The sequence below is a fragment of the Loa loa genome (genome assembly GCF_000183805.2).
Source record: "Loa loa unplaced genomic scaffold supercont3.296, whole genome shotgun sequence".
NCBI classification, from domain to species: domain Eukaryota; kingdom Metazoa; phylum Nematoda; class Chromadorea; order Rhabditida; family Onchocercidae; genus Loa; species Loa loa.
Window position 1 is genome coordinate 61,325 of NW_018108476.1, and position 10,101 is coordinate 71,425.

A 10,101-nucleotide genomic window follows, 5' to 3' on the forward strand; every position below is an offset into this window, starting at 1 on the left:
TTGAAAACTGGAAACATTATCATTAATTGAAAACTGGAAACATTATCATTATCATTAATTCAATTATTACTAATTTCTTGATCTTTGATCTAGGCTCTACTTGAACTATTGAAAAAAAAAAACAAGAGAATATATAATTGTAGTAAAAGATTAATCAATGTTATGTAGTATGAAATTTACAACTTGAATTTCAAATTTTAAAAATTTGAAATAGATTATCAAACCAACAAATTGTAGATTACAGCAGAATTCATTTGAAAAAGTACTTACTGATAATAAAGTTAAGAAAGTAAGGAAAGTATTACTGATAACATAAAGTTAGAAAAGCATTACTGATAACAAAGTTAGTGGCATGAGAACTTTAACAAAAGCTGATAAAATAATTGAAAAAAAAATCTTAACTTAAAAAAACGTCAAAACAAGTTATGATGATGCAAGATGCGAAATAATAACATTAATTAAAAATAAACATAAGGACAAAAGCGCTCGGTAATATTATTGCGCAGTGATAATATCATTAATATTATGAATGCGCTTTTAGGATTATTAAATTACTTTCATGCTTAATGAATAAATTTTAATATTTTCCTTGCAGTCAAGAAAAATTGATACATTTGTGAAAATTTTGAGGTGAAAAAAAAAGAAATTTTATTAAATGAAATAAAACATACCGATAATATTGCAAAGCATTATGTACCGAGCATAGCAAAAGATCACCGACCCGCGGCCGTTCCGCACTACCATTCTTCAAGCATTCCGCCCTATAATACCCATTCTTTCTACACATTAGTAAGTTGCGGAAATTCCTCTAAAAAAAAAAATTTCCCTTTCGAAGTAATCAAAACTGCGAATGGAACGATGCATGTTAAAAATATTCTTCCAGTTCAATTGGGTATTTTTTAAAAATTTTAAATTTAAATTTTTTGTTAACATCTTAAATAGTGCTCAAAAAATAAGTAAGGAATACCAATTCTTGACGATAATTTCTAGCATACTAAGATGATCATCATGAAATCGTTGAAGAGATTTCAAATCAAGAAATAAATCCACTAATGCTCTTCCGCATGATAATGCACTCTCCGGTAATATTTGATAAAAATCCTACAAATCAAAATTTTAGAGGAAATTTTAGGAAATTTCTTGTAAATCTTGCAAATGAAAAATTAGGGAAAATTTTTAGGCGCTATTATTCCTGTATTAGTGAACATGAATGATGAAGTATGGATATTGAAAGAATTATAATCCATTTAATACTTCATAACTGAATAAATCAATGTTTCCGGTATTATTTAGCATTCTTTTTTTTTTTTGTTTTACCTGAATCCTTTACCTGAACCCTTTACCTAGCGATGATACCTTTGAATATATAAGTAATTAGTATTTGTTTTGAATTATTTTAATCTCAATCAATTACTATTCATGATTAAAATTTTACTCTGTTTAACTTAAAATTCTAAACATTAATTTTATGATCAATCATGCGGTTTTGGTTAAGGGCGGTAAATGTCATATACTCAGCAAACTTTAAGCAAATGTACTTAATCTTTGAAATGTTACGAAAAGTAAAAGAAATCAGTACAGTAAATAACCTCTGTAAGAATTTTCAAGTCGAAGACAGCTGTCCTTTCCAGCATGACAATATCTTTCAATACATCAAAACATTTTGGATTCACTTGCTAAAAATGAATTCCAAAAATTTGAAAATAATTTTTCAGTAAATTCTATAGCAGCAATAATTGCATGAATATATAATTTATGATCAATTTAAAGATCCATAAGGGTAAATTCTTTTATAATTAATTGGAAGATCGATAGAGGAGAAGATTGTAGAATAGTTGATAGAAAAAAAAAGTCAGAATTTGATAAAACCATATATAATCCTACCGTTAGCATGAAAATATGCTCAAGATCTTGACTGGAATATGATTCTAACATCATTGTTCTTCATTGAAAACATTTTCAGTACTTATTGTTCGATAAAATGAATGATCCCTTTCATCATTTCCTAAAATAAATATATTTTGAATAAATGATATGATATGATACGATTGATGAATAATTTATCAGAAGATCAGCAGTACTGTAAAAGGTCATCTTTTAATTATTAATTTCATTTACACTTAATTCAATGAAGAGATTATTTTAAAGCTAGAAAAGATTTGAATATCGACTTGAATTTCATATATAGTAATCAAAAACTTAAATTTTCGCTTTTTCTGATTTTTATTCTGTTTAATTTCAAAAAGGCTACCTATTCGTGAATGTTTTGAATCACTGTCGGAGATTGTCATAGCACCACTATCACTTGATTCATTTAATAATGTTGCACTGGTCCTTTTAGAATCCGGATCTGATGCGGATCTAAATGTTCTATCAAATATACATTTAGGATGAATAAAAGGAATTTCATTTTAATAGCACATTTAGATTATTCAGCTATGGATAGAAACCATTCTTAGTACCATTTCAACAATGCTACCATATATTTTTGCATTTCTTTTTCTTTTTTTTTGTTATTTCCGTACACGTTGAAAATTTAATACAAATTAAAGCAAACATGAATTTTTGCAAATTAAAATTGTAGCAGTAATTAAAATTAAATTTATTCATACTGTTTTTGCTCCATCGGATTGATAATACAATCACCAATAGTGGTGGCAAATGCTGAATTGATACTTCGTCTGGCAATTTTGGACAGACGCATCGGTGAATATTCAGATTTGGAATTATCATCGGCATCACGATCATCCGATACTAAAATAATTCATTGTTAAATACTATACAGGTAATTTCTGGATGGGGAAATTATCTGAAACAAGATTTCCGGAAGTCGATTTTTGAAAAAAAAGTAGGAATCAGTATATAAACGAAAAAGTTATGGATTATAATTTCTAAAATTTACATAAACTTGAATAGAGAAAATGGTAAAGTGCTCACTTCAGATTCTTAGATTAAACTAAAATTTAATGAATTTTCTTGAATTATTCATATCGAAATTTTTTTCAATATTAAAAATCAGTTGAAAGATTTTATCAAAAAGCTCACTCTCATGTCACCACTGTCTGTCACTTATTCTTTCAAAAAGTCCTTTAAACTTTGTGTGTTCACTTTTGTTACTCAAGAAAAAACGAACTTTTCATTAATCAAACATATTTGATAGTTAAAAGTTTATCAAATTTCATTGTTCAAATTTGAATTTCAATTTAAATTTTCCACTTCATTCATAACATTTATATATTATCTTCCTCTTCGTATGTCTTTTTCTGCTCTCTTTTATGCATATAAAAAAAAAGGATGAAAGGTCAGAAATCAACAGCAATCTGATTTTATTACTTTAAACTAAAGGTAAATTGCATAAAAAAAGGAGAAAAAAATAGTAATAAATTCAAAAATAAAAAAAAAAAAAAGAAAAAATGTGAAATCAAAGAAATGGATTAATGAAAGATGGACTAAATGCACCATTTATAGTTATAAACAATACTTTTATTTTCTTCAAAATTATCATTCAAAAATTAATAAAAATAACATTTTGCAAATAAACAAATAAACAAACATTGTGAACAATAAATAAACAATATGAGAGAAAAAGTTTTGTTTGAATTGTTTGTGTTGTTGCTGGCTGCTGTTGTTGTTGTTGTTGTTGTTGAGATTCGGTTTTGATAAAAATATGCAAAAATGGAGTGATAGAAAGATAGGCTAATTAAAATTAGCATAAAGTTAAAAGTAATACAATATAAAATGTATGTCAAATTATGCATATTAAGTGGGAAATATTTGAACCATTTTGATTAAGTATTACGTAAAAGAACTCAAACTATCTAGACTCTTTTAATGAAGTAATATGTAAAAAGATTTGAATCATTAGATTCAAGTAATGCCCAAAAGGAATTAAATCACAGTATGCACGTATTCAGTGATACTAATGAGGTTAAAGATTAATTTGAGGCTAAAGGTTAAAAGCTTTTTTAAAAGACTAGTTTCCTGGATAATAAGTGATACTTACTGTGCAATGTTTATAAAAATTGATTCATTTGCTAATATATTTCCAATAAATTCATCATTAAACATTTCGATTGTTCAGGACTATACGTGCAAATGTAACATTTGGTTTAATTAATATAATATTTAATTGATCATTACTATATACTATATTTAATTAGTGGTTAAATGTAAAAACTTGACCAAATGAGAGTTGATTAAAAATAACTTGAAAAAGTCATTTTTGAACAGTAAAAAAAAAAAAACACCAATGAAATAAAAGTATTATTGGGACATTTTGTTTGTGATTAAAATTAAATTTGTTTAAATTTCTAGAAAAAAAAAAGATTCAATACAAAAATAATTAAAATTGTTTTTTCGTAATTAAAACAAAATAATGACAATTAAATGAGATTATCAAAGAAGACTAGGAAATAGTAAACGAATATATTGAGAAAGACCAGTATGAGATGAATAAATACAATAGAAAATAGTATGACATATAATAAAATACGAGCAAAAAACAAAATTCACAAAAAAAAAAAAAAAAAAAAAAAAAGGGAAAACCAAAGCAACAATTGAAATTTAATTTAAAATTTTAAACCTAATAGGTACAAATGACTTATGTTATTTTTGTTTCTTGAATTTTGAATAAGATGGATTATAGCAAGAGAAATGCAAGTATTGATTATTATCACTAATTTGATATTCTAATCAATCTTCTATAAAAGATAACAAATCAACAAATGTTTATATTTAAACAATTCCAATTTTAATTCGGACTTTATTTCAGTAAAATTTTTTATTGAATTCAACTTTAAATTCGTAATCGATTTAAATGAATGTAAGATTGGGAAAAAAAACCGAAACAAACCTTTTCATTTGTAATTACAAAAGGTTTACACATTACATTACATCTTTCTCTATCAAATAATTAATTAATTCTACTTCTGGCAATGTATTTAAATTTAAAATTTTAATGAAATTTCGGAATAAAAATTTAATTAAATATTGTGGCTAAAATTGCTTCTTTAATCTCTTTGCTTCGATTTTATGCTCCAAACTTCTTTTCAATTTGAATTTGAAGAAAATCTCGTTTCCTTTTTTTTTTTTGCAAATTTAATTCTTTTCCATGCCATCTTTTTTTTTTCAAATGAAAGATGGAAATTTCAAGGAGTAAGAGCCTATTCAAGTGAAATCTATTCTATGAATCATTTTGAAATGATTCACTTTTTTTCTTTTTTTTGTTGGCTTTAAGAATACCATGAATGTCTCCTGAAAGAGGAGGTGATAATTGTTTGGTACTCTTTTAAAATCATATATTTACTCAAAACATTTTTAAGTTTTTAAGTACAATGCAATACAGTGTTATAACAAATTGATACGAACAACACATTAATAAGTTGCGTAAAAATTTCTTGTTTAATTTCATAAACAATAACATATATCATCCAATATATAGCAACAGGATTAGCATATTATCATATCATCAAATGATATCATCATTGGTGAAAGTTTCGAATTCGCGTCATTTCTTGTTTCATTTTTCCTTTTTTAAATTATTTTCCATCCTCTCATTTACATTAATAAATAGCAGAAGCAATAGCGGTTTTGAGCAATTTCAAAAAAAAAAAAAAGAAAAAAGAAATTAAATTAAATTAAACGATAAAATTACAAATACAGTAATCGTAGAAAATCTTCATTACAAATTATTAAATATTATTAAATGAAACAAATGATTATATACATCAGCTGGCTTATGAATGAATCCTTGCGCTCATTCTAAATTCATTTTATTTCCAAAAATAAAAATTCAAAAATTTGAATAATCAAATTACCAATTCATTAGATGACCAGATTCATCCAATTATTTTACAATTCTTTTTCTCATTTGAAAGAATTTACTAATTATTTAATATTGAAATTATGAACATAATTAACTCGTTGATAGCACCAAATTAACTCTTCATTAAAAAAATATGATAATTTCAGATGCGAAACATTTGCGCCATATTGTATTTTCGAAACAAAAGGAGACAGTAGCAGTAAGAAGAAATTAACGGATCGCCGTTGACCATCAATGATGTCCAATACAATTATTACTAAAGCAAATGTCAGCAGCAAAATAATAATAATAACAACAACAATAATAATAATAATAATAATAATAACAACAACAACAACGACAACATCAACTAACAACAGCAAAAATAATACCAAAGATAGTATTTTATAGCCATCTAAAATAGTTGAAATAGAAGCCAAGCGACAAGTTATCAATCATTTTCATTGTCTTGGGATAATGATGTCAAGAGAATCAATGGACAACAGCAAATGATAGCAACAACAACAACAACAACAACAACAACGACAACAATGACAATAAGAATAACAAAGGAAAAGGAAAAGCAATAATAGCAACAACAATAACTGTAGCAACAATAAGCTCAAGCAATAATGATATTAGCTTACTTATAAAATCCTTTCAATATTTTAAATTTTATTTAATTTTCAGAGATTTCTCTTACTAAAGAAAAAAAGATTCTTATATTCTTTTCTTGAAAAACAAAAAAATCCAATAAATTTTTTTTTTTTTTGTTTTTCAGCATTTTAATGAAAAGATTCATGTAAATATCATTACTATCATTGTAAGGAACAACAGTGAGCTTTTACAATTTTTACAATTGTAAATTTTGAAATGTAAAGAAAAAAAGGAATTGTCAATCGAAAAATTTATTTATAATTCATTTAATCTGTTTGATTTCATTTACAAATTCTTGTTGTTTTATTTTTCATTTTTTGTGATAAAGTTGGAATTTGAAATTTTTTATTAAATTAATTTTTTCGTTGTAAAATGAGTAAAAATTTAGGATTGAATTTGCTCAATGTTGATTTAATACTGATAAAAAGATAAAAATTGTTAATTACATGCACAAAAAAAAAGCTCGTTAATAAAATTGAAGCAAAAAAAAGAAGTTAGCAAAAAAAAAAACAAGAAAATACTTTGAGAAAAAAAAGTGGCGTAACTTTTGAATTGTTTAATTAAAAATTCATATTTCATTGGATGTTTCATTTTACATATCGTTTCTAAAGGTCACAATGGTCCACTCATTGACCAATCGTACTCGTACTAGCAACTAATTTCCCATATTCCAGCAATCATTCTTCCAACCTCAATTCTTCCAATCCGAGTTTTCAGTATTTCATGCAAGATTAAGCTACGCCACTAATTTAACACACAAACAATCGCTTATAAGACAAAAATAATAGAAATAGCTGCAAAAGAAAAAAAGAAAAAAAAAGCAGTTTAAAAATCAGTCCATAGGACACCGGTAGGTGTTCTTAAGGTTGATGATGCTGTTGATGAAATTTTTTCGGCTGCTTCATCTTTGGAAGCACAAGATGCTCGAGAAGAGGTTGATTCATCAGCATAAGGTAATGTTTCTACACTTTCTTGCATGCATGCTTCAGTGATTGGTTGTGGTGTTATCGAATTTACCGATTGCATCAAAACAACCGGTAATGATTGAGGAGGAGGAGGAGGAGGTGGTGGTGGTGGTGGTGGTGGCGGTGGCGGGAAATCATCAACATTCGTTGAATCTATTGCTTCATTTCCAATGATTGTTATATCATTATTTGTTGAATGTTCCATTTTTTCCTTCTGATTTTCCGATAATTGTTCTATTGCTGTTTTGAATTCACAATCAATATTTCGATTTGTATCGATCCGATCATTCTCTTTCAAATCTTTTGTCATCTTTTCACATTTTTCATCATTCTCATCACTGACATATGTCGTTTCCTCATCGTTATCATTTAAATTAGGTTGTGATATTGCACCAATCTGTTGTTTTTCACTCTTGACATTTGGTGGAATATTAAAACGTACAGGTTGAGTTTGTCGACGTGGATCACCACGACGTCCACGTTTTGCAATTGCGGACTTCTCAACATTTCGTCTTCGTAACAAATATTCTAAGACATCGCCAGAATCAGGTGTAGAAGATGATAATGAATGATCTTGAGAGGAGAAATTACCTGGTGAAGGTAATCGCTTTTTGGGTACTAAATCTAGGGATTTCCTTCTTCTCAAACTATCTGGGCTACGTGAACCTGACAGTGATCTATGCTGACTACCACTCTCCATAGCGTTGGTTAAAACTTCTGAAACCGTACTCTTACTACTGGTATCTTTAAAAGTCGAAAATGACCCTTCAGCTTCACTGGATATATTACGCATTGTAAGCACATATGGAATATCGCTATTGAAGAGATGACATTTCTGAATTTCTGGATAATCCTCACTTTGCACCGAAATTAGCGTTGGACGATTCAGTTCACGCGTACTTGATGATACCGTACAAGATGGAAGAGTTCCTTCTTTTTGAAGATTTACAACTGGATGACATGGTTTTACTTCTGGTACACGTAAGACTGGAGCTGATTCTGTAAAGCCAGTTTCTGAAGTAGAGGTAAGTTTTTTTGGCTTCGGAGGTACCACCGGTTTTGGTTTACGTTCTCGATAACCTTCTGGAGTGATTACCAGATTTTCCTTAGTTATAACTTTACCCGGTAATGGTCCAATTGCACCATATGTTTTGGGAGTTTGTTGTGGTTGAACTATTGTCATGTAGCTCTGACCGCTATCTGAGGCATGAGTGAAGCTAACATTACTGTAGATATTTTCATTAGCGCTTAAGTCATCCTCATCTGGGATTATTTTTGGTCTCTGCAAAATGGTACCTTTCGATGTATAGACAATTTTCGAATGCTTTGATTGCACTTCCTTGGTACGTGAATCAGAAGGTTGAGCATCAATGGTTACGGGCCAACAATCTGATTCTACCTTCGTAATAGGTGAACGAATAGGAGCCTGTGGTGGAGCGGTACCATTTACCTTTGAAACCCTACTAATTTCCTTCTTACTACTTAACTTCCTATGTTCATCCAGATTAACATTTGGACCATCAATCTCGATAGGTACCAATTTTTGATGTAAGGGATATTCCGCATATGAAGATGGTGCCGATGAGGGATGCTTCCTCTCAGTGTAGAATCGTTGTTGCGAACTTGTATCACCAACTTCAACTTGATTACTTTTAGAGGAAGATTCATGCTGATAAACCTGTCCTGAATTATCTCGTTGATTACGTCCCACTTCTACTTTCCTTCGACCACTACCTAACCGTTTTCCGCTGTACGCATCTTCATCATCAGTAGTATTCGGTGTTGAACGAGTATTTGAAACCACCTTCTTAACAATAACATTACCAACACGCTTAGCTGTGAAAGTAGTAGCATAAACAGGATTCACCGGAACAGTCGGGACATCGGAATGTGCTAATCGTAGCTCATTATCAGATAATTTATACGATCCTTCACTAATATTATCATAATCACGAGGTGTTTGATGTAATTCCAAGAAATTATCACCAGATGCAGACTTAGGTGGGCATTCACATTTAAGCTCAAATTCACGACAAACAATTTGCACATCATCACCAAGCACATTTGGTAACGATACTGATGTAATAGCATCATTATCTGATGCAGTTATGATATTATCAGTATTATCAGTTTCCGCTATTGCTCCTGCTTTTATACCTTTAACAGTGGATTGTTTTAGAGGTCTAAAATCAGAATGCTGCTGTTTGTAGCGCGAATTCATGGTACCACCACCAGCTAATGAACATACATCATTACTTTCCATATCACTCAAACACATTCGTTCACCATTTATTGCCGCAGCACTACTATTACTGGGATAATTTTGCGAATTTCGATGATGATGATGATGATTACGAATACTGGTAGTGGTACCATAGTTATTTGGAGTTATCTCACCGGGAAAATAACTCATCGTACCTGATTGTTGACCTGTACTTTGACCATAGCTTTGGCTACTTATACATGAACCACGATTCATTGATCGTTCACCATTTATGCAATATTTTGCATAAACTGGTACATTTCTAGAAGGTAACGTTCCAGAACCAATCAAATTCACTGATCGTTCACTTACTGTTGCATAAGCAGGATGATATGTCATATCAAAGAAAGCTGGTCGTGACAATCGACCATTTGATGAAGATGAAAGACCTGATTTAATTGGCCTAAAAAAAA

At 29.1% G+C, this 10,101-nt stretch overlaps 2 protein-coding genes across 2 annotated transcripts in view; both read right to left on the minus strand.

The window, feature by feature from the left end:
- Positions 1-1,938, minus strand: part of LOAG_18408 (hypothetical protein) — a gene marked incomplete at both ends in the record, with an annotated part of 5,410 nt that extends 3,472 nt beyond the window's left edge. Inside the window, 4 exons of the mRNA XM_020451066.1 lie at positions 672-761; positions 968-1,101; positions 1,590-1,676; positions 1,885-1,938. Of these exons, the coding sequence (XP_020305184.1) occupies positions 672-761; positions 968-1,101; positions 1,590-1,676; positions 1,885-1,938 (365 nt within the window). The remainder of the gene's footprint in view (positions 1-671; positions 762-967; positions 1,102-1,589; positions 1,677-1,884) is intronic.
- Positions 1,939-7,285: 5,347 nt separating this feature from the next.
- LOAG_18409 (FERM domain-containing protein) overlaps positions 7,286-10,101 on the minus strand; it is a gene marked incomplete at both ends in the record, with an annotated part of 6,468 nt that continues 3,652 nt past the window's right edge. Inside the window, one exon of the mRNA XM_020451067.1 lies at positions 7,286-10,091. Coding sequence (XP_020305185.1) covers positions 7,286-10,091 — 2,806 coding nt within the window. The remainder of the gene's footprint in view (positions 10,092-10,101) is intronic.